Genomic DNA, 24628 nt, shown 5'->3' on the forward strand with positions numbered 1-24628 from the left:
TAAAATAATATATTTAATTTATTTTATTTAACTAGGAATTTAAAGCTAATTATCCTTTACTTACGGTAATAGTTATTAATATTTATTAGAGGGTTAAGCTAATTATACGATAGGATACTATAAATTACTTTTTTCGTTTTTAGGTTTATTATACGAGGTTAGGACTTTTAGTTACCGGTTATATTAATCGTACTTTAAAATATCCGATAACTAACCGGCTTTTAAAGAAACACTAATAATATATTTTAATTAACTAAGGTCCTTAGTATTATTAAATAGCTTTAATATTTTTCTTTTTTATATTAGGGTTAACCTAATCGTACTTCGTACGGTAGTATTCCTATATTACCCTTTTAGTCCGTACGATATAAGCGTAAGTATTATACTTTAATTTATTAAAAGATAGCTTTCTTAGTTCTAAAATTAAATTAATTACCGTAAAAGGAAGTATAAAGTTTATAAAGTTTTATTATTTTCGAAAGACGGTTAATAAATTATTATATTTTTATATAATATCCGGTTTATTTATAATTATAATATCTTTATAGGACATACGAAAATAAATAAGTATTTTATTTATAAAAATAGTTACTTTATATTTTTTATAAACGAGAATTTAAAAGCGAGGAATATAAATAAAAGGTTTTATTTTAATATAGTATTAATAGTAATATAATAATTATATATAATATAAAGTATTATTAAATTAAAGTTTATTATTAATTTTCTTTTCGTAAAGGATACTTTATTAAAGGTAAAATAAGTTACGTATAAGTAAATAAAAAAAGTATTATATAGTTACCGGGGTCTAAGTTATATATAATAGTTAGGAAAGTAGTAGCGTACGATTACCGGGATTTAAATCTTTAACCTTTTTTTTTAAATCCCTCGATAGGTTAATTATATAATAAAGCCTTATTATTCCGATTTAAAAGTCTAGCTCCCGTACGATATCCAGAAACGCCTAAATACGAAAGTAGTCGCGAAGGTCTAGGTATATAAAAGTAAACCTTTTCTTTTAACTTCCTCGACCGGCCAGCTATATAATAGAGCTTTATTATTCCGATTTAGGAGTCTAACGTCCGTACGGTAGTCGGGGCACGCCTAGGCACGAAGGCAGTAGCGTACGGTCGCGAGGGTTTAGCTCCCGTACGGTATCTAAAGACGCCTAGGCACGAAGGCAGTAGCGTGCGGTTACGAGGGTCTAACTCTCGTACGGTATTTAGAGACGCTTAGGTACGAAGGTAATAACGTGCCGTCGCGAGGGTCTAGCTCCCGTACAGTATTTAGAGACGCCTAGGCACGAAAGTAGTAACGTGCCGTCGCGAAGGTCTGGCTCCCGTACGGTATTTAGAGACGCCTAAACACGAAAGCAGTAGTATGCGGTTACGAGGGTCTGGCTCCCGTATAGTATCCAGGAACGCCTAGGCACGAAGGTAGTCGCGAGGATCTAGGTATATAAAAGTAAACCTTTTTTTCTAACTTTCTCGACCGGCTAACTATATAATAAAGCTTTATTATTCCGATCCAGGAGTCTGGCTCCCGTACGGTAGTCGGGGTACGCCTAAGCACGAAGGCAGTGGCGTATAGTTAAGAGGGTCTAGCTCCCGTACGGTATTTAAGGACGCTTAGGCACGAAGGCAGTAACGTACGGTCGCGAAGGTCTAGCTCCCGTACGGTATTTAAAGACGCCTAGGCACGAAAGTAGTAACGTATAGTTGCGAGGGTCTAGCTCCCGTACGGTATCCAGAAACGCCTAGGCACGAAAGCAATCGCGAGGGTCTAAATATATAAAAGTAAACCTTTTTTTCTAACTTCCTTAACCGGCCAGCTATATAATAAAGCCTTATTATTCCGATCTAGGAATCTAACTCCCGTACAGTAGTTAGGGTACGCCTAGGCACGAAGGTAGTGGCGTATAGTTAAAAGGGTCTAAATATTAAAAGCAAACTATTTCTTTTAACTTCCTCGACCGGCCAGCTATACAATAGAGCCTTATAATTTCGATTAAAGCGTTTAGGTTCCGTACAGTAAGGTTTAATTAAAAGATATAGATATTTAGTTCCTAAACGGTTTTATAGTAGGCCTATCGTACGATAAAATAATATAAATATTATATAATAGTATTAAATATTATATAATAATTATCCGGGGTTTATAGAGCTATCGGTTATAGGTATTATCGCCTAAGAAATAATATAATCTCTAAGCACAATAACTAAGCGGTATATACTATTTTAAAGTTTTTAGAAGTACGGGTTCAATTCTCATTAATATCCTATTCTAGCAAACTTTTAATCGTATAAACCAATCGACTTTTAAAAAAATATCTAAAATAGCGCTTATCCTTACTACCCGTAGCTCGTATAAAGTTATCGATACTAGCTAGCCTTATATTAGAAGGCTAATAAATAGCTTCTATATTAATATTAATATATATCTTTCCCGTATAATAATATTTAAACTAATAAATATATAAAAGATATAATAAGTAATTTCGGCTTTACTATCAGCCGATATCGAATATATCTCTAGTAGGGTAAAGGAGGCTAAAGTGCTGGCTCGTCCGAGCTATATAAATATAGTTTTAATCTAAAGCCGTAATTCTATAGCTGCTTCTCCCTATACTACCTATACTAGCAAGCCTAATAAGGGGCCGTTTAAGGATTATCGTACGATAGATAGGTATTAGGGTAGTACCTGTAGTAACTGTAAGTGGAGGGATTATAGGAGTAAATATAGCTTTTATACTGCTAATTAAAGCGGTATTAGAGTTGTGGAGGAGGGTAAGGGAAGTAAAGGAACTGCGGAGGGGAGCTAGGAGCTAGTAGTTATTAATAATTCCGATAATTAAATAAATCATATAATAATATATATTTTTTTTATTAACTATAAAAAATATATTTACTATCCGTACGGTAGTATACCCGATACTATTTAATATAAATTATTTAAATAACTATAATAATACCTCCGTTTTTTATTTTAATAGGAAAAATATAATCGGATCGTATAACTTACTTTTATATTATTTAACCTTACTTTACTATTTACGTATATTAGTAATATATTTACTTTAAACTTTATATTTATTATATATAATTCTATATTACTTATACGGTAATATACCTAATACTATTCTATATAGGTTATTTAAATAATTATAATAGTACTACTATCTTTTATTTTATTAGGAAAAATATTATCGAATCGTATAACTTATTTATATATTACTTAACTTTACTTTACTATATATACGTATTAGTAATATATTTATACCTAGCTTTATATTTATTATATAGTATTCTATATTATTCGTACGATAGTATATTTAACACTATTCTATATAAGTCGTTTAGATTATTTTAATAATGCCTTTAGCGTTTATTTTAATAGGAAAAATATTATCGAATCGTATAACTTATTTATATATTACCTAACTTTACTTTACTATATATACGTATTAGTAATATATTTATACCTAGCTTTATATTTATTATATAGTATTCTATATTATTCGTACGATAGTATACCTAACACTATTCTATATAAGTCGTTTAGACTATTCTAATAATATCTTTTTTTTTTACTTTAATAGGAAAAATATTATCGGATCGTATAACTTACTTTTATATTACCTAACCTTACTTTACTATATATACGTATTAGTAATACCTTTATACTTAACTTTATATTTATTATATATAATTCTATACTACTCGTACGATAGTATATCCGGTACCGTTCTATGTAAGTTGTTTAAACTATTTTTATAATACCTTTAGCGTATATTTTAATAGAAAAAATCTTATTGGATTATATAAGTTATTAATATATTACCGAACCTTACTTTATTATATACGCGCATTAGTAATACCCTTATACTAGCTTTATATTTATTATATATAATTCTATATTACTCGTACGATAGTATACCTAATACTATTCTATGCAGGTCGTTAAAAAGATTCTAATAACATTTTTTTTTTTTACTTTAATAGGAAAAATATTATCGGATCGTATAACTTACTCTTATATTACTTAACTTTACTTTACTATCTATATATATTATTAATACCCTTATACCTAGCTTTATATTTATTATATATAATTTTACATTACTCGTATAATAATATATCTAATACCGTTCTATACAAGTCGTTTAGACTATTCTTATAATACCTCTGGCGTATATTTTAATAGGAAAAATCTTATCGGATCGTATAATTTATTATTATATTATTTAACCTTACTTTATAATATATACGTATTACTAGCACACTTATACTAATTTTTATACTTAACTTAATATTTATAATATATAATTTTATACTACTTATACGATAGTCTACCTAATACTATTCTATATAAGTCGTTTAGACTATTTTAATAATACTTTTAATATATATTTTAATAGAAAAAATGTTATCGGATCGTATAAGTTATTAATATATTACCGAACTTTACTTTACTATCTATATATATTACTAATACCCTTATACTTAGCTTTATATTTATTATATAGTATTCTATACTACTCGTATAATAATATACTTAATACTATTCAATATAGGTTATTTAGACTATTTTAATAATACTTCTAACGTTTATTTTAATAGGAAAAATATTATCGGATCGTATAATTTATTAATATATTACCGAACCTCACTTTACTATATATACGTATTAGTAATACCTTTATACTTAGCTTTATATTTATTATATAGTATTCTATACTACTCGTACGATAGTATACCTAATACTATTTTATTTAGGTCGTTAAGAAAATTCTAATAATGCTTCTAGCGTTTATTTTAATAGGAAAAATAATATCGGATCGTATAACTTACTATTATATTATCCTACCTTACTTTACAATATACGCGTATTACTAATATACTTATATTAATCTTTATACTTAACTTAGTATTTATTATATACTATTCTATACCGCTCGTACAATAATATACTATATACTATTCTATATAGCTTATTTAGGCGATTTTAATAATATTTTTATTTTCTATTTTAATAGGAAAAATCTTATCGGATCGTACAATCGAATTTTTTAACGGATCCTACCTCCTGTTTTTAAAGTGGGGTATTTTTTTTGGTACGCTTTTTAACGGATTATACTATAATCCATCGGAGAATAACTGATAAGGTGCGGCTATAGGCCTAAAGGTTTAAGTAAGGCAGTAGGGCTCTTGGAGGATTCGGAGGTTTAAGGGTTATATATATAAGTAGTTTGCTTCGGACATTTTGTTTTAAACAGGATAACGACTTTTATTTCTTTATATTTTTTATGCCCTATACGCGTATAAGCAATTCTAGCCCTTTAATTAGGCCGATTAGGTACTTATTATATAGTCTACAAGCCTATAGAGTCTTTTCTTTATTTTACGTAAAGTGCGGCTTACGAGCGAGCTACTATTACGTAAGTACGTTTATTTATATATTTTATTAAAGGTATATTTATAGTATTGTAGTTAGTTTATATATTTTCTTACTATTTTACTATTTTATATAGGTCGTTAAGGCTATTATAATAATACCTTTATTATATATTTTAATAGGAAAAATATTATTGGATTATATAGTATATTATTATATTATTTAATATTATCTTACTATATATACGTATTAATAATACGTTTATACTTAACTTTATATTTATTATAAATAATTCCCTATTACTAAAATAGTAAGAAAGTATATAAATTAATTATAATACTATAAGTATACCCTTAATAGGGTATATAAATAAACGTACTTACGTAACAGTGGCTCGCTTATGAGCCGCACTCTACGTAAGATAAAGAAAAGACTCTATAGGCTTATAGACTATATAATAAGTACCTGATTAGCTTAATTACAGGGCTAGAATTACCTATATACGTATAAGGCATAAAAATATAAAGAAATAAAAGTCGATAATTTATTTAAAATAGAATATCCGAAGTAGACCGCTTATATATATAACCCCTGAACCCCCGAATCCTTCGAGAGCCTTACTTCCTTACTTAAACCCTTAGGCCTATAGCCGCACCTTAAACCATTATTCGTATAATAGTATATACGATATTATTTTATATAGATCGTTAAAATAATTTTAATAATATTTTTTTTTCACTTTAATAGGAAAAATCTTATTAGATTATATAACTTACTAATATATTACTTAACTTTACTTTATTATCTATATATATTACTAACACCGTTATATTTAGCTTTATATTTATTATATAGTATTCCTTACTGCTTATATGATAGTATATTAAATATTATTCTATGTAAGTCGTTTAGACTATTATAATAATACCTCTCTCGTTTATTTTAATAGGAAAAATATTATTAGATCGTACAATTTACTATTATATTATTTAACTTTACTTTACTATATACGTATATTAGTAATACGTTTATACCTAGCTTTATATTTATTATATATATTTCTATACCGCTTATATAATAATATACTATATACTATTCTATATAAGTTATTTAGACTATTATAATCTCTCGTTTATTTTAATAGGAAAAATATTATCGGATCGTACAATTTACTATTCTATTATCTAACTTTACTTTACAATATATATATATTACTAACACACTTACACCAATCTTCACACCCAACTTAACATCTATTATATACCATTCCACACCGCTTGTACGATAATGCACTATATACTATTCTATGCAGCTTATCCAGGCGATTCTAATAATATTTTTATTTTCTATTTTAATAGGCAGAATCTTATCGGATCGTATAATTGAATTCTTTAACGGATCCTACCCCCTGTTTCCAAAGTGGGGCGTTTTTTTTGGTGCGCTTTTCAACGGATTATACTACAATCCATCGGAGAATAACTGATAGGCGATTCCAATGATATCTTTGCTTTATATTTTCATGGGAGAAATCTTATCGGATCGTACAACTGAATTCTTTAATGGATGCTACCCTCTGTTTCCAAAGTGGTGCGTTCTTTTTGGTGCGCTTTTTAACTAATTATACTACAATCCATCGGAGAATAAATGATATAACACGGCCAAATCCCAGCTCCCCCCGGTCAAGCAATGAGGCGGCTTCTACTAGACGATAAGAAAGGAGATCGCTCGGAAGTGGCAGCAGAGAAACGGAAAAGTGCCGTTCATGTCTTGTCATCGTTTCGTTATGTCGAAAAGAGCCGGACAGCACCCTGGTGGTGCCGCACGGATGTCATGGAATGTTTAACTCAACACACTCAAGCTGGAAAGTATACATCTGGAGAACGGACACCTGGGAGAGGGTGACTGCGGGGGTTGATGCAAAGCCTGGCGTAAACCTTCTAAGCCTGTGGACGGGGTAAAGAACTTTACGGATGGGATTCCTCGCATAGCGATCATAAATTAGACAAACCATAGACGAGCATAACATAGTGAATGGACTGCGAGTGTGTTCAAGTCTTGCCATGGGGAAAGTTATAACATCCTAGTACATCATTTCAACTTAATCACAACCATCGTGGTAATTGAGAACATCAACCGGTATTGTATTCTCGGATATCTAAAGAAAATGCAGATTCTGGTGACAAATTCAAAAACGAGTGTTGAATAAGGAAAGCCCGTCAGTCACACTGCGCTCCAAAACCACCTGATCTTACTCCACGCTTCCCACATATCATTCACTCTTCTTCTGTTGCAACATGACGAAGGCAAAGCTTGCCTGTCTCGTTTCTCTACCAACAAATGAAGGAGTTGATCCGATCATTCCACCCAACAGTCGTCAAGTCTGCAATACCAGGATTGTAGATAGGTCCGTACCAATCTCCAGTGCACCAGTCGCCACTGGGAATTGTTGTCTCAGCTTCATTCTTCAAGTGTTGGACAATGGGACCTTACTCGTAGATCCAGCACACAAGGGGTGAGTCTGGTCCAAAGGACGAGATGACGTTTTTCCAGGCGGGGACCAAGTCAGCACAGGCTCCGCGGTTGACTGGGCTGATATATGCGCTGGTTCCGCCCCAGTAGATGTGGACAGTCACATAGACACCCTGGCGAGCCTCACTGTATGCATATTGTCAGCTGCATCGATATGCAAAATCTTGGTCAACATACATCTCCCTCTTGACAGCGGCAACTTCATCAACATCGGTGATGGGAGTGACCTTTTCATACGACAAAGGGGGCGGTGAAGGTTCAAGACCGCGTGCGGCATTGGCGACAGGAGAAACACCTGGGGCGGGGGCGGCAGTAACAAGGCTTGCCAGAGCGGCAAAGGCGCTAAAGACAGTTGAAACCTTCATGTTGGTGAGACTGGATAGAAGATTTGTGGATAAGGCGAGAAAGTTGCTGATGATGGGTTGAGGAGCAAGACGTGAGAACTCTCTCCATTTATAGTTTTTCCCAGCCAAATACCGGTATCCTCCTCAAACCTCTACAAGGAGTTATTTGAACCGATGGTCCTGCGTTGAAGTGTTGCCTTTCTGGGATCAATATTGATCATTCCTGCATACCTATGTGATTATTCGGATGAAGAGGCTGCAGTCAAGATGCAGGCAGCTGATCCAATGTCCAACAATTCACAGTCTCTAAACCTACCTAGTCTAAGGCTTGCAACAAACACACCAACTACAGGAACCACTAGAGTCCATGACACACAGTTTCACAATGCAGGCAGCTTATTCACGTTTGTAAGGTAGTCATCCAATATTGACGCCTTGATGCACCCTGAGGTTTTGTATAGTCTGGCATAGACTAAACTAGAATAGTCCTCAACTCTGCCTCCTATCCCCTCCGTTACCGCCATGATCCCGCAGATTCGTCTCAATCAAATTTCTCCCTCGTATGATAGAACCAAACCTAGCAAATCAATGAAGACGGCATGGCTTGCACGACGGAAATCTCAGCCACAAGGTCACAGCAACCCCATGATTAGGTATTCTTCTCTCTGGACGTAACTTACTCTAACCATCTCAACAGCAGGCCACGGGCTGTATAGCCTGTCCCATTATTTCCCTGAGACACAAGACCGTTCGTGGGAACCTCTGCACTGCATCTCCGGTTTGGTCCCTGCATGTAGCAAAGATTTGGTGTGGGGTAGTCATGCATATGGCTGACATGCATAAGCACAAGGTTGCTATCCCTTGTAAGGCAATAGCAATACCAAAAACAGTTTCCACGGCAAGAGTTGCGGGCCTCTCAAACTGCAGGATCTGCTACCTTTGATATTTGTCAACAATCAACAGACCAATTAGAGAGTTGGCACATGCTCGTTTGCCAAAGTCCCTATCTAATTCAGACGGATTCTGTCAAAACACCAAGTCTGAAGGTGGTGTTGGTGGCGCTCTCGTTTATGCTTACACACCTGCTGACAGATGGCTAAGCATGTGAAGCTGTCCCATTGAGGGTGACAGAGTGGACCAAACTAGTGGTTGGATAACTCACATGCATCACATTGTCAGAGATGAGTCTGTATGTAGACGACACAGGGGTTATGGATATAAGGGGTAATCGAGGCATTGCAACTTCAGCGGTTCAAATACTCCCGTTCTATATGAGCAAAATACGCCGGGATGTGCCGTAACCCGTCCAGCACAACCGTGTCATATTCTTTCCAATCAGACCACCCCGCCCAGAGAAATTGCCCACACGACGAAACGCTGGCTGACCATCTTCTTCTCCCGCTTCAAGTATAGCAATTCCAAGAGTCTGCTCCCCTTTTTGCGAAAATGTCGACAATACCCGAGGACTAACAAGTAGGTTGGAGCAGTTTGATAGCCTTCTGTCCCATGATCTTCCACGTCTGGTTGAAAATACCCTCGTACCTTGCACTTTGCTTCTGTGTCCATGACATCGACTTTAAAAGAGAGGGATCCATCTTTTCCACATTTGCCATTTTTCTCATCCTCCACCACAATCTTCACCAAAACTCCCGTGATATCCACTGCGCCCCTACCTGAGCCATAAGGGGTTCTCTGACGCCAGCTGTCTCGAAATATGGTGTATCGTTGCAGAAGAGACGAAAAGTGTAAACCTCTCGGGGTTCGGTACAAAACCGACTCTCCCGGTAACAGACCCAAAAGACCATGATGGAGCTGAGCCCACTGGCAAACGGGGGCTTGCTTGCTTGCGTTTTGGATTTGGTTTGTGTCTCCAAAGCAGTCCTCGAACCGTATGATCAGAGAGGATTCCGTAATAGTATTGCTGCGAAGTAACACGGCAGAGACGGTCGGCAATTCCGGCGAGTCCTGTGAGCCGGTCTGTCTTAACGGTTAAATACCTGGCCGAGAATTTAAGAATAATAAGCTGTCAGTGTAAGTGAATAATACTGGATATGTTACCCCGAGCTTCCTGGACGAGCGGACCGTGTATCTGTGTCAACATGTTGTCATGTCCCGTTTCGACTTGGTGTTGGCATTCGGTCTCTGTCCACTTCTTGATGGGGTTGACAAATGCCCTGCGAAAGACCAGGAACTGCTTGGGGACACTACCCAAAGTCGGCTCGCAAGACACCTCTTTGGTACATTCCCAGGCCATTTCAAACGGAGTGAAGTGCAGCATGCGTTTGGAAAGCAGCCTTTCCTGCATGTTCCATCCACGCGAATGTAATCCGGATGTGAACGATCTGGTGACGGCAACCTCGCGGGTAGATTCGATATCCGAGTCCGCGGCGTGGCTGAGAAATGGATAGCTCCTGCTTCGATGTCTCCTTGCATATATTGTACAACATTGGCAGTCCGAGGAACACTGTGTCGTCAGTGGCAACTGGACGGCCAGTGCCTCCGTGTCCCGATCCATCCTCTCCCCAAAGATACCACCATGGCAATCCGAGAACTGGTCAGCGCCAATGGTCAGGATTGCGTTGGTGTAAATGCTAGCCATCCTCGATGACTCTTTTGCCCAATCCTCTTGACTGTCCTACATGATGCAGAGCGTGTCGATCCAGAGATATGGTATACCAAGGGCTCTTGTTATCCTCACTGCGTCCCGGAAAGTCTGAGGAAGATCGTCCAGCAGAAATCTGTCTTTCCAGATGGAAAAGATTTTTGCTGTCAGCTTGACCTTGGTCGGCATAGACCATCCCCAACAAATGACTCTGTGCAATGTACGTTCCTCGAGACCCTTCCGGTGATGTGCATAGTTGGATGCGGTTGGGGTTTGCAATGGACTGATGGGCAGAGATAACTCTGGTAGGAAGCTGGGGGTTGGCAGGCCCAGAGCACTCAAAGTGGTGCTTTCGGCAATCATTCAACCATTCCTTGGCCAGATGCCAACATTCTGGAGAGTCTGAATGGTTGGCGAGCCGTCTAGCCCAGCCAATACCCCTTCCTATTCCTTGATCTTCCACCCGCTTGCAAATCCTGTCGCGGGTGCTTGAGTGTCGAAACAGCTCCAGGACGTGAACGCTGTAGTTGGCAATTTTGACATGGATCTGCAGAGGACCTCGAGGTTCAAGTGATGCTGGACAATCCACCAGTAAATCCAAAGTGAGTACCTGCTCCTGGAAGAAGTATGAAGTCATAGACAAAAGCAAGCCACACTCTGTGCATCCGGTGATGGCTGTGGCCTTCACCAGTTCAGAATCAACCTCTCGCAGACTGACGTTGAGATGGAAACATATTTGACATGTGGTGGTATTGTCCATGGCGTTCGCAATGCTGAAGCAGATGGAAAAATCATGGTTCATGGATATCCTGATACAATGTTTGGGGGTCATTAAAAGCTCGGACGACTGGCGTCATGGGGGCTGACTCCTAGGCGTTCCGATAGGGCGCATTATGCGACAGTGCGGCTTGGAAGTATTGGCAAGCTGAGGCATTTCGACGTCCAGATGTCTATCTACTATGCTGCTGAGTAAGACTAGTTCATGGAGGGTAGTCAGACTAGGTAGACCAACGGACTGTTTCCGTGCTTAAACATGATTGTTCTCGCAATAAAGACCCCCCCTGCCACCCTGATCTTCGCGTACCCTCGTTTACATAGCAACGCCCGGCAATTGTTTGAGCCCTGGTGATAATACGGTCAGTATCAGATGACAAGCGAACAAGGCTTTACTTACATCCTGAAAAGTCCTCTCTGACGAAATCACGAACAGTGCACTTGTTCTGCTGTGCAATGGTCTGAGTCTTGAGCATGGGCGCGCTGACGTAGGTGTGCGCGTCCATGGCTCTTTGGAGCGAGTCCCCCTCCCAGCCAAAGACGTAATCGGCATGATTGGCGAAGCCACTGCCATCTCCGCTCGACCAGAAAAATGGCTGGCTGCCATCAGCAGGCCAGTCTTCCTTGTTGTTAAAGGCACGCGTGTCCCACACTGTTTCGAGCAAGATCTGGGGCAGCCGCACAGGATGGGAAGCTGGGCATCGGCCTCCGGACTCAAATGTGCCTGTCTCGGGGTAGGCAACATGGTCTCTGTGGTTGGGAGAATCCAGGTTGACACCATCCCAGCAAGTCGGGAATCGATGGTTCGCCATGATTCCACCGCGGCAGGGAGTTGGGGGGAAGCTGATGTACTCGGGGGCACGGCTGGCCTGGCTCTCCATGCAGGTAAAGGTCAGTTGGCGCCAGTCTCTGGCTTGGTCTCGCGTGCTGTATGATGGGTCGCCGACCAGCATGCGAAAGCCGGGCTTGAAGGCGGTGACCTTTGACTTTTGTGCTGTGTCAAAAAGGGCATCGCTCATGTAGTAAACAACCTACATTGAGTGTTAGCAACTTTCAGCATGCGCATTAACAAACTTACCATGCCGCCGTTGGTTCCCTCCATACCATTCTGGGCAATCTGGGGTACTCTCTTAAAGGTGCCATTCCTGGCACGGAAGAACATAACGGCTGTCCAATAATTGGAAAAGTCTTCGGTGAACTGGCAAGACGTGCATGTTGAGAGCTTGGGGAGATCGAACCCGTCTTTCGGGTCCATGGAGATATTGAAAGAGTTCTGTTGGCACTGCAGGTTAGCTTCTTGGAAATGTTGTAGCAGGCAAGTGGTCTACATACACCTCCAATAATTTGATGAAGATGGGGCGATGGGCTTTGGCCGGGATTCACCAACGGATCTAGCCTCTGTACTGTCAGCTGGGAGCACCCAAACCGAAGCAAAGCCTGGGTGGGCGACAGCAGCCCAGAGGCGGCGAGAATGGCGTTCCACTTCATGGCGTGGATGGTAGGGAATAGGCACACAGGAGATCTCTTGACCAAAACCAGCAGGAGGATCAGACTGAAAAGAGTGTGAAAGGGCTGGGGTAGATATGGCAGTGGAAATGCTCAACCTGCTTGGAACAATGACTGCCGATCTAACAATACCAGCCTATCCACGAATTAGATGGGTGCCCTAAATTGGGCCTTCTAGACGTGTTGTTTAAAAGAGTAGCACTATATTTCGGTTCGTGAACCGAGCGATAGTGAGTTTTGATGACGGGTAATATGCCATGCGCATCTCAACCCCGGGAGTTGGAGAGGTGGCAATAGTACTGAGCCCAGCTTCTGTTCAGTCCAGATCCCATGACGCATAGCCCGAGTCCTACTGTGACTATTCCCTGCCAATAATCACTTTTTAGATTGACCCGGCGTCGACTCCTGGTTGGCTAGTCAAGAGAGGTGCTATATGAGCGGCTGTATTCCCATTCGACAGGAAAACTGCCGACTGGGTATAATCACAAACCCTGCGCCGGACCCATTGCCGACGGAGTCGCCTTGTCATTGAGCCACACCCTCAGCGCGAGTGGAATCCATCAAGTATATCTGAACATGCGTCTCAAGCGAGGTTTTGTGCGATTCCAAATCACCACATCGGTCCCTACTCACTCTGCCCTTCAGCAAACACACGATGCAGCTGTCCCTCGGTCTCCTCGCCCTGTGGGCTTCCACGTCCCTAGGACAGTCGATGCAGGAGTGCACACGAGAGCTCGCCAGGACAGATGAATGCGCCGATGTTATCAACCCCAATGCGTGCTACAACATGTACCGGTTCAACAGCGCGCGAACATTGTCATGTATCGAAGGCAAGGATGATGCCGAAAGAAAGAGAAAGGTAGACTTGGCCCAAAGATTTGATGCGTTGACCTCAAGGTGTTGACATATTGCTAGGCTTGCATGTGTTGCACGTGTGTTGGGACCGTCATGTGCAACTGGCTGCGGACGAATCGTTACTGTTGAGGGTCGAGGATGGGGAACCCGGATGTATCTACAAGCAATCTTTTATTCTTCAATACTCAACATAACAATCAGCTACTCAAGGCAGGCAGTTCTCGTACCCATTTTCCCTCATTCTCAGCCCAGTCGGCGAGCCACTTGGCTAGAATTGATCTGTTCAACTTTCCCGTCCAGGCGTTGCTCACCGGGCCAGCTTGAGCCTCACCCTTTTCACGGTCTGCCTTCCAAGCCGTCTCATCGCTTCCTCCCAGGAGCATGGGCAACCTGAAGATGGTCCAGTAGATGTCTGCTTCTTCCTTGAAAACACTAGCAATCCCAAGCATGGCATTATATGCGGCTGGGAACATCCAGCTCACGCCTGTTCGCAGAATCCACCTCAAAAAGACGGCAGTGTCGTCCTCTGCATAGATGGAGATCGTGCCCATTGCAGCAATGCGCTTGATCCCGTGCTTCTTCATCACGGGCAGCACGTGGTTTTCGTAGAATGCCGGATATGGAAGTGGTGTACGAGACGACATGGACTCCTGGACTGGGCCCATGAGGGATATGATTGCGCTGCACTGAGCAACGGCTTCACCGAGGGCTACATCATCGTCGATCTGGCCATGCACCACCTGAAGATTGTCGGGGTTGGAAGACACGAGATCGGCTGGGATTTTGGAAGCGGAGGTTGGGCGCACAAAGGCGATAACTCGCTTCTTGCGATGAAGAAGCTCGCGGAGAAGGCAGATGCCGGAGGGCCCGGTCGAGCCCAGAATGAGGATTGGTTTGTCTGCCATCAGATATGATCGCCAGCTGAGAATGTTGAATTACCTAGTTGCGAGACTGTGATGACATGGCGCGCGGAGGTCTTATCTTACCACGGGTCTGTGGGCGAGTGAGTAAGCAAGTGGGAGAAGGCAGAATGAATTAATCATCGGTGGGGCTTTTCTCCACTCACCCGAACCAATCATTGGACACAATACACAATTATGCATTTCTTTGATTCCTCACAAGCCATGCTATACTTCGTGTACCTGTATCTGCGGCCTGTTGCTTTTTGGTTCTTTTGGGTCAGCCGTCGCATGAGTAGGCCGAAAGGTGTGTGGAGCATAGACGGCTGTGTTGGTGTCCAACAGCGTCTCCTCGCTCTGCGCTCGTGCTTGGTCTTCCAAGTCGCTCCGTTCCCAAAGAGAGAGCTCGGCAGTGAGCATCGTCTCGGTTGCTCCAAAGCTCTTATTTTCCTTGGAGAAAGAAGACGACTTTTGAATTCTGTAGCTGTCTTTTTGCAGTGTTCGCTTTGTATAGGAGTAAAGGCTTCGGAAAGAGGCGGCACAGGCGACCGTGATTGCTGTGAAATCTACATGTTAGACCTGCTCCTTGTCAATAGGAATCCCTCTCACTCAATGTCATCTCAATCGTCCACAACAACATCCAACTTAGGCCCAGGAGGTAGACTGATGGCCATACGCGTTTCACATAATCGCTGCCACCAACATGGCAACAGTGAGACAACAGATCCCGCTAAGCATGAGCTTCTTCTTCCAAGGTATGGATGCGCGCCAGACGATATTGCCGGAAACCGCAACAACCAAGACATCTGACGAGATATCCATGGCCCATCTGAACGGTAGCTCCGAGTGATTGCGACATTCTTGATGTCTGTCGCTCGACATTTTACTGTAAGAGTTAGTCAGCTATCAATATCAAGCGAGGGAAGCCTCCACTAACCGATGATGTCAAATCAACTGGCAGCGAAACATTGAAAGTCCAGCATGCCGATTGTGACACCGTAGCTCGCCAGAATGTAGACGAGCACGCACCACCACAGGATTTGCTCATGCCAAATCTGCTTCCCAAGTCCGTGAAAGAAGACCATAAGGCCAGCTGAATGAGCCACAACGATGTCCAAGTACACATGTAGCTTGGTATGATTCCGCAAAGACCTTCGGTTGCCTTGTCCATAAGAGTCATGGCCACAGATAGGTCGAAGTCATCGACATTTTCAATCATGAGATAAAGGTTCTGGGCCAAGACGGTCCATAAGAGTGAGCAAGCAAGGCAGAGGATAAGTGAGGCAATGACCAGGCAGTCATCCGCCTTGAGCCTCTTCAATAGTCTAAGACGAAGATAAATCCGGGTTGCTACTATCATGATTGAGAATGCTGTCCCCGACCACATAAGCCCCTGGTGTAAAAGATGTGTGCGATTAAGGTATTGTCTGACAGATGATCATTGGACTCGATGACATACCAGCAATGTTGCATGGGAAATGACTGGGTCTTTGAGCTGCGAGCCCACCAATAGGCCGAGGTCAGACATGTTCAAACCTGAGGACAAAAGAGTTATGGTGTCCGGAGCCACAATGTCAGGTCTCAGACCTTTGGAAATGCCTCGAAATTATATCTCGGTGCTGTGCGATGGACTCATCTCACTCAGTCGCCTCTGCGTCTTTGTTGGCTCACATAGGTGGTGTTGGTCTATCACCTAGTTGCACGAAGAGCATTGCGTTGGCAGCTGTGCCACGGTTAGATCATTGCAAGACGCCTTGGGTCAATCATGGTGTTGTCGCTATTGCTGAACGCCACCCCCCTGCATTGCATCAACAGCAGTGTTTGGAAAAGCTTGCGGATCTTTATTTCTTTCTCGCTAAACCATCTGTCTGCTTGGCTCATCTGCATCTCGAGATCCAACTCACGGTTACTGAATCCACCAGTCCACCAAATACCCTGTGGCAAATGCAAAAACGCCCTTGTGCAGCAGATCCACGACTTGCTCGTCTACCGGCCAGGTCCAAGGCAAAGCTCCAACGCCCGTCCAATTTTCCAGCGTCTGGTCAATCAACAGCCTAACACCCATAAACATAAAGTCGGTGAATGGCCCTCTCATGCCCAAAGAATAACTTGCAACTGCTCTGATCACGGCAGCAGCTGCACCTTGGCCATAATGCATTGTCATGTTGAGACCCCACAACTGCTGGTCGCTTTGAGGAGTGACCCCAAGCAACGCAGCGAGAGTTTTGGCTGGCACGTAGGAGTTGGGGCGGCCTGTAAAAAACTGTTCGACTTTTTCGCTAACCGTCATACTGAAATTATTAGCGTTGCAAGTAAACGGCATTGACCTGAATGAGAACTTACGCAGCAACTCCTAAGAAACCGGCCGACAGACCATATACTATCACTCTACCCCAGGGCATGATTGGCCGAGGACGGATTGGGTCTGTGGTCCGCCGCAAGGTTGGTGCAGATAGGCTTTGGTTAAGAGCTTTGGGGTCCATGGTCGGTGATGTGGTCGCTGAGTATTGTGACGATGTAAAGTGATTGCAAGTACGGCGAGGGAAACTTTGAGTTCAACAAGTATCCGCTCGATAGTCTGTGACGTCACCACTTACTCATCCTCAAAACAAAAGCTAATCATACGGGGACTAGTAATCGCATACTGTATCTGAAAGCTCCAGCAAACAAAAGATTATTTTCATATGTACTGGTGATGTACAAGGTGAGGTAAAGCTGAAGAGGAGGAAGGGAGCGGGTATTCAAGTTCAGATGTTGACACTGACAGAACGGCACAAAAGATCACCCACTCGTTGTGTAACCTAATTTCGTTCACAGCATTGATTCCACGCCCCGGTTGTGTTTTTAACAGCTTCGGCCCCAGAATCCCTATTGATAGCTATCGAGATGTTTGTTGCATTCCAACTGCGTTTGCCAAGAAGTCGTGCCTTTGCATTGATCGGCTGAAGGAAGGAAGCGCCAAGCGAAATAACCGCCTGTGCCGCATCTTGGCGCCCCCAACCGACCTGCACACCCAAATCGATGGGACCGAGAGTTGCATCTCGCGAGCAATCCTTCCCTCTTCCTACTCCTACTTTTTCTTCTCCAGATCTTGATCCAGTGGTCCTGCAGCGACCACAACGTGAACGCTACTCGCTTTCGCGCTTCTCAGTGCTCAGGCGGTCGGCCAGAATGGCCACAATGATGTCTGGTTCATCTACCCAACCGAAGGCCACACATATCAACACATGGACACGATCAACGTCACCTATGAAAGCCCATTTCCAACCCCGACGCTATTCGGCTGGTGCGATGGAGGCGGCCGCAACTTTTACGACCAACGGGTGCCAGGATACAACGCTTCGGTTGCTGTTGTGCTCAACTTCACCTCTGGCACACCATGTTGGTTCAACCTTAGGCCAGGAAGAGTAGCTGGATTTGGCGCCAACAGCCCATCTTTCAATATCCTCGGCGTCGAACGGCCTTCTGGAGGCATCGTTCACAGACCCGGCACGTCTGAATCCGACCGCACCCCGCCAGAGTTCCCAACCACATCCGCAACCACATCCCCAACACCGACGACGGCGGTTCCTACGGAAAGCCATGTCCTGGATGACAGTAACGTCAGTCCCGGCGAGCAACATGAACCAACCCCAAATCCAGAACCGCCCGACGAGAAATTCCGCGGGGATGGCGGCGGGCTAGGCGGTGGGCAATCAGCAGGCATCGTTGTCGGCGCCATCGTCGGCGTCCTTGCCATCGCCACCGGCTTGTTCTTTTGGTGGAAGAGGAGGTCCAGACGGGCAGACTCGGGAGAGCAAATACCGCAGCATGATGGCTCTCACCACAGTTACTGCCAACATCACAGCGGCCAGGCCCTTTCATGGCAACACGAAGCGGGAGCAGCAAGTCCATGGAGCCAAAGCCCCGCAACCTACGTAAATGGTCACCAATACAACGGAGCGTGCACATGTATGTATGTGTCCCACGCGCGGGCAACCCCAAGTCAAACGGTGGCCGGTAGAAGTGAGCAGCACGAATTCACCATCAGAGCTCTCGTCATCAGATCCTGCGTGGGCATCGAAACCAAAATACGAAATGCCGGCTTGAGGGCGGTTTTCTTGTACATACACAGAGCTTTTCAATGCCAAACGTTGTCAACACCAACTTGTGGAGAACAAGACCCAAAAGACGGAAGCTAGGGGGCTTGGCATACCAGATTTAAGGGGCAGACCTTCCTGAATGGTATGGCTGGTAATTTCTAATGTTATCATCGGGTCATGCCAAACGACAGTGGCCGTTTCATCGCCTCGAGACAATGATTGGATGCAGTTTCAGGAAGCTCCCCTTGGGCGACATCGCCAGTCTTGGCCAGGCGCCCTCCATTTTGAGTGTGAACAATAAAGCCGGGACAATAGTATATAAATTCTTACAAAATACGCCAGTATCGTGTGGTTTGTTAATGTCGAGCCTCTTGTAGAACCCAAACAACCATGCCAACAGCCTCAAAAGTTAGCCACATCATCGGGGCAGTCGGTCTGGTTCTTGTCACCGTCCTGTACATTGCGCTTCTGCTGATACCATGGGTCTATACATGTGACCTCAGCACCGGCCCCGTCTGGGTATCAAATCCCAAGACGTGGACAGAGCTACCTCGTGGGGTTGAACCCATCAATGTGGACCGCATGGCTGACTACGACAAAGCGATCAAGATCTTGAACACCATCACCTCCATCGTCGCCATACCAGTCGTGTACGCCGTCGTCCAACGTGCTGCCAGTGTTGGGTCGCAGTCCAAGCATAACTTGTGGGACAATGCCGCCTTGTCGTGGTTGGCCGTCATCCTCATCATGATCAGTGCGTCACTCATTCTGATCGTTAATCCTCTTGCTAACTCATCATGTCCAGCTCTGATTCTACCTCCCATTCGCACTCTTGTCGTGAGCCATGAGACCATCAAGGTTCCAACCTCCTTTCTCGGCCAAGGTGTTAAGGCTCTTGACGCTACACCTCAAATGCTAGAGATGGTGAGCGAAAATGGGGTGGTGGAAAAAGTCAAACACGGCCTGGTCAACTCCCAAGAGTCTGATAGACACCCACAGTTATGGCCCGAAGCTGGCCAGGCATCAGACGTGTCAACAACACCCTCACTCGGCGGGTTCCGTCCAGCCAATGAGCCTGACATAATGGATCTTTCCCACCAACACATGTTTGTTTCATTAGTCCCCAGATTGAACACGGGCTACTACCGAAGCCATGCTTTGCGGATGAAGAGTCTTCCGGATTGCAAGGCGATTGCCCAGTTTCCCCCGGTTTGCTCTGGACCAAGACCATTTGCAAGAGTCTTTGAATCACCAAACACCTTGGTGACTGTTTGCGTACCGGGGGCATCAGGACGCTCGCCATGGCCGGACAGGAGCCAAGACAGACGCGAGATCAAGGAAGATCTGTTTATACGGATGGTCCGGAATGTTTTGACTGGTGATGTCCGAAATCCTTCGCAAATTAGGCATCAGAAAATATACCATTGCACAGCAACCACGACAAGGGGGTACTTTGAGTTGCCCAACTATCTCAACGAAGAGAAAGTTGGGCCACTGCTAAACACATTCCCTGATCTGGGGCTTGATGACCTAGAAGGGCACTTTGTCGACGTGAGGTAAGTCTGCTTACTCCCTCTGGCTTTCGGCAAAGTGATGCTTACATCAACCAGTCCTAATCGTGACGTGCCGCTTGGCAGCCCCGATTTTGTTCAAAACTTTACCAGCGATCCATTCTTATCCCTCGGGCCGACCGAGCCATCAAACATTGCCCCAGGGCCGCTCATGATTTCCGCCCAGGCTCTTTTTGGTAACCAAACTTGGTTCCACACCCTGGCTCGGGCTTTTGTCAACAGCACGGCGTCCAACAATTCATCGCTCCCGCGACTTGACGCCCTGGAGACGCTTCAGATGGTGTGCTCGGAAAACAACATGCCTCTGGCACGGTTTTCTGCCTTTCCTCCAGCCGAGATGGTCATTTCTGACCGCCGCATGTCCAAGGAATGTCAATCCGTTCTCACTCCCCGGAGCAGGCAAGAGGACAGAATCACAGAGCAACAAGCCGCGACCAAGTTGGAAAACATGATGAACGACTTCCTTTCAGTGTTTGAACGAGGGCCCAACACGACCTTGTGGACTGCCATGGTTCTGGCAAACGAAGCCGTCTTGCAGGCCGCCACCCAGGATAGTACGTTGGCGCGCAAAGTGTTTGTCGATTTGGGCCAGGTAATGACGAACAAGCCCGTCCTAACCCAAGGCGCAGTTGTTGGTGTGAGCCTTCTCGTTGCGTTCCAGGTATTGGGGCTGGTAGTTTTGGGAGTGTACTTGATGATTGGGAGCTTTGAACCAGCCTGGTTCATAAAGAGATTTGCGGGCGATGGGGAGACGGGGGCTGGTAGCAAAGGGGTAACGAACGAGTATGATGAGGAACCCCTGAGGGACCTGAGCACGCCAGCGGGTAGTGAGAGACGGTAGGGGGTCGATGTGTGCACGGGCCCTATATACGATTGGCATGCTTGAACCAAGACGACTGACTCGATGAGTTGCAACATTGGATGGCCAGCACGATTCGTGCGTCCTTGGCTCTGAAATGTGCTGCTACCCCTGAGTCCCATTTTACGGCATCGCAGATGACGTGATGGTCGGTTATGCAGTTGTGAATATCATCCCCCACGCTGACCTGACCATGGCCCCCACCAAACATGACCGGTTGAGAGCGGATTTAAGCCGGGGCCAGAATGGTGTCACTTTCCTGTCTTTGACGCGACTCGAAAATTCCCATAGATAACCCCAACCCTTCCCCTTTATGCCGCTTTTGTTGTCGTTGAAAGAAGCACGCCATTATCCTAGCCTCTGGCAACCATGCTGTGTAGAAATGATAGTTTGAGTAGCTGGGCTTTGCCAACGACGTGCTTACTACTTTGGTCCTAGTGGTTCTCTCTGTTGTTGAGGTCCGGACTGGTCGTTGAACAACAGGGACATCACGAACGACATCGGAGATATGCACTTTGCCGCATCAAAAGGGCTGGAAGCGCGGGGTGGACGTCTGTCGGGACCTATACCCCGGATCTGGGGCAAGATCCCAGTGGCAATCCATCCCACAGAACAGACAACATCCCAGTGGCTGCTCCGGTGGCCGTCGACTCTCCCGAGGTGCAATGCAACTTGCGCATATCACACAATGCCATACACGTGCAAGATTGCGCCATTGATAACAGCTCCAAGGTGGAAAGACTGTCAATCCTGACCATGGCGCAAGACTTCCTGGTGTTGACAACATTGCTACAAACTGCAACCCTGGCGAGTAAGAGGCCGGGAACGCTGACGTTGTGGTTGAGGATCGGCCTGGCTCTATATAAACCTCTCCCACATGTTACGTCCGCGGAGATGCAAACTGTGTCTCAGGCGGTACCTACAGCACGAGGTCCTACCCAGCACATCTTCCATCTTGGTTTCCGGCCTGCCGGAACGCTGCCGTCAACATGACTCCCACCAACCACGACTCCAAAGACACAAAGGAGGTGGCCTCTCCGTCGCCAAAGATCTTTGCTGACGAGAAGAAGACGGATACGGGCCTCAGCAGCTCAGACTCTGGTTCAGTCTCCCAAGAGTCACTCGTTGATACTGATGGTTATGGCTCAACCAACGATCACATCTTTTCTGATCCGGCTGTGGCGGATCACTGGCGCACCACATACGAAAATGTAAATTATGAGAACAGACATCGCTTCGACCCCAGCTTTACCTGGTCGGCCGAGGAGGAGCGGAAGCTGGTCAAGAAGATTGACCGTAGAATCATGCTTTGGTACGTACCTACCACACACTCTTTCCAAAATGGAATTCTCTTACTAATGGATTCGGTCTACAGGGCATGGATCATGTTTTGTGGTCTCGATTTGCATCGTCGAAACATCAACCGCGCCATTACGGATAGGATGCTGGAAGAGATTGGCATGGACACGAACGACTTCAATTACGGCCAGACCTTGTTCTTGGCGTCTTTCTTGGTGGCAGAACTTCCATCTGGGCTCATCAGCAAGAGGGTCGGTGCTGACCGTTGGATTCCCTTCCTCATCTGCAGCTGGTCCATTGTGGCTGGCTCGCAGGCGTTCCTCAAGACCAAGGCTGGATTTTATGTCATTAAGGTGTTATTGGGCTTCCTGATGGGCGGGTTCATCCCCGACATCGTGCTGTGGCTCACCTACTTCTTCAAGTCCAACGAACTGCCCACCCGTCTCGCCTGGTTCTGGACGGCCCTCAGCACGGTGAACATTGTCGGTTCTCTTCTCGCTGCTGGCATCCTTAAGATGCGAGGAATTGGTGGCTGGAGTGGTTGGCAGTGGCTCTTTCTGCTCGAAGGCATCGTGACACTCCTTATCGGCACCTTTTCGTGGGTTCTCATGCCCCCCGGACCCTGTCAAACCCGTAACTGGTTCCGGGGCAAAGACGGCTGGTTTTCAGACCGCGAGGAATCCATCATTGTGAATCGGCTGCTCCGCGATGACCCCTCCAAGGGCGACATGAACAATCGCCAGGGTGTTGGTCTTGTCCTCCTCTGGAAGACCATCAAGGACTGGGAGATGTGGCCGTTGTATCTCATTGGTTTGACCACCTACATCCCCCCCTCGCCCCTCAACACCTATATGTCCTTCATTTTGCGACAAATGGGCTTTGGCGTCTTTGAAGCCAACTTGATGGCCATTCCGGCTCAGTTCATGTTTGCCGTCAACTTGCTCATCATCACTTGGGTGTCCAAGCGATTCAAAGAGAGGTCAATCGTCTCCTCCATCAGCAACATTTGGATGTTTCCCTTCTTCGTGGCCTTGGTCGCATATCCGAATGCTTCTCCATGGGCTCGCTATGGAATCATGACTGGTCTTTTGTCCTACCCTTACTGCCACGCCATTCTGGTCGGCTGGAACGCACGCAACAGCAACGCGGTCCGGACAAGAGCCGTGTCGGCTGCCCTTTACAATATGTTTGTCCAGAGCGGCAACATCCTCGCCAGCAACATTTACCGTGACGAGGATAGGCCGTTTTACGTTCGTGGAAACCGGATTCTGCTTGGTATTGTCTGTTACAACATTGTGCAGTTTTACTTTGTCAAAGCCTTTTACATCTGGAGGAACAAGCTGAGGGACGCCAAATGGAATGAGCTCACACCGGAGCAACAGGAGGATTATACTCTCAACAGCGAGGACGAGGGCCTGAAAAGACTGGATTTCCGGTTTGCTCACTGATTGTTGGATCCATGCCTAGAGAAGAGGGAAGAGATGGCCGGATAGGAACAGACTTTGGAGTTGAAGTTGAGTGGGAGATACGACAAACCCTATATTAGCAGGGAAATCAGGCTGTTTTGGAGTTTATGATACCAGGGGAAAGAAAAGTAGCTTTTGTTTTGTATTCATGACCTTACTCTTCTTGTCCTCCGCATGCCAGTGTCAGTGTCATGACCACCCCTAACCCTAATTTCAGCTCTGAACACGACCCCTGTCTCTGGCTCAGACCAATCAACAGACAGAGAGTTCATCTCTTCTACTTACCAAGTGTCACAGACCAACACGTCAGAAAATTGCATCTTTTGTGCGACTTTCTGTTGGGTCAGTTTTGACCAAAACAGACCTTCTTGAGCCAACACCACGATGAGCCCGACGATGCTGCTTTCAGGGGGACCTTTCCAGTTTCGAGTTAGCGTGTCTCAATCAC

The 24628-nt window shown here is 44.5% G+C and overlaps 7 protein-coding genes across 7 annotated transcripts; 3 read left to right on the top strand and 4 right to left on the bottom strand.

The window, feature by feature from the left end:
• Positions 1-7511: 7511 nt before the first annotated feature.
• On the bottom strand, positions 7512-8331 carry QC763_000495 (uncharacterized protein). Its single transcript, XM_062905106.1, has 3 exons — positions 8101-8331; positions 7885-8049; positions 7512-7830 (listed from the first exon to the last, which is right to left on the bottom strand). Exons 1-3 carry the CDS (start codon positions 8286-8288, stop codon positions 7722-7724), a joined length of 462 nt encoding a protein of 153 aa, XP_062767668.1. The 5' UTR covers positions 8289-8331; the 3' UTR covers positions 7512-7721.
• Positions 8332-11795: 3464 nt separating this feature from the next.
• Positions 11796-13276, bottom strand: QC763_000510 (uncharacterized protein). The gene is made up of 4 exons (XM_062905108.1): positions 12976-13276; positions 12722-12916; positions 12044-12674; positions 11796-11991 (listed from the first exon to the last, which is right to left on the bottom strand). The coding sequence occupies exons 1-4, from the start codon at positions 13129-13131 to the stop codon at positions 11960-11962; spliced, it is 1014 nt and encodes a 337-aa protein (XP_062767669.1). The 5' UTR covers positions 13132-13276; the 3' UTR covers positions 11796-11959.
• A 490-nt stretch (positions 13277-13766) lies between these two features.
• QC763_000530 (uncharacterized protein) lies at positions 13767-14216 on the top strand. Its single transcript, XM_062905112.1, has 2 exons — positions 13767-14008; positions 14065-14216. Exons 1-2 carry the CDS (start codon positions 13805-13807, stop codon positions 14131-14133), a joined length of 273 nt encoding a protein of 90 aa, XP_062767670.1. The 5' UTR covers positions 13767-13804; the 3' UTR covers positions 14134-14216.
• Positions 14202-14909, bottom strand: QC763_000540 (uncharacterized protein; the record flags this gene model as incomplete). The annotated part of the gene is made up of 1 exon (XM_062905115.1): positions 14202-14909. One exon carries the CDS (start codon positions 14907-14909, stop codon positions 14202-14204), a length of 708 nt encoding a protein of 235 aa, XP_062767671.1.
• Positions 14910-16722: 1813 nt separating this feature from the next.
• Positions 16723-17814, bottom strand: QC763_000550 (uncharacterized protein). Its single transcript, XM_062905117.1, has 2 exons — positions 17247-17814; positions 16723-17194 (listed from the first exon to the last, which is right to left on the bottom strand). Exons 1-2 carry the CDS (start codon positions 17384-17386, stop codon positions 16810-16812), a joined length of 525 nt encoding a protein of 174 aa, XP_062767672.1. The 5' UTR covers positions 17387-17814; the 3' UTR covers positions 16723-16809.
• A 60-nt stretch (positions 17815-17874) lies between these two features.
• Positions 17875-21724, top strand: QC763_000570 (uncharacterized protein). Its single transcript, XM_062905118.1, has 3 exons — positions 17875-19739; positions 19791-20541; positions 20596-21724. Exons 1-3 carry the CDS (start codon positions 19376-19378, stop codon positions 21395-21397), a joined length of 1917 nt encoding a protein of 638 aa, XP_062767673.1. The 5' UTR covers positions 17875-19375; the 3' UTR covers positions 21398-21724.
• Positions 21725-22030: 306 nt separating this feature from the next.
• Positions 22031-24162, top strand: QC763_000580 (uncharacterized protein; the record flags this gene model as incomplete). Its single annotated transcript, XM_062905119.1, is given in 3 exon segments — positions 22031-22330; positions 22347-22727; positions 22791-24162. 3 exon segments carry the CDS (start codon positions 22293-22295, stop codon positions 24160-24162), a joined length of 1791 nt encoding a protein of 596 aa, XP_062767674.1. The 5' UTR covers positions 22031-22292.
• Positions 24163-24628: the final 466 nt, after the last annotated feature.

This window comes from Podospora pseudopauciseta (assembly GCF_035222475.1).
Source record: "Podospora pseudopauciseta strain CBS 411.78 chromosome 2 map unlocalized CBS411.78m_2.2, whole genome shotgun sequence".
Classification (NCBI taxonomy): Eukaryota; Fungi; Ascomycota; class Sordariomycetes; order Sordariales; family Podosporaceae; genus Podospora; species Podospora pseudopauciseta.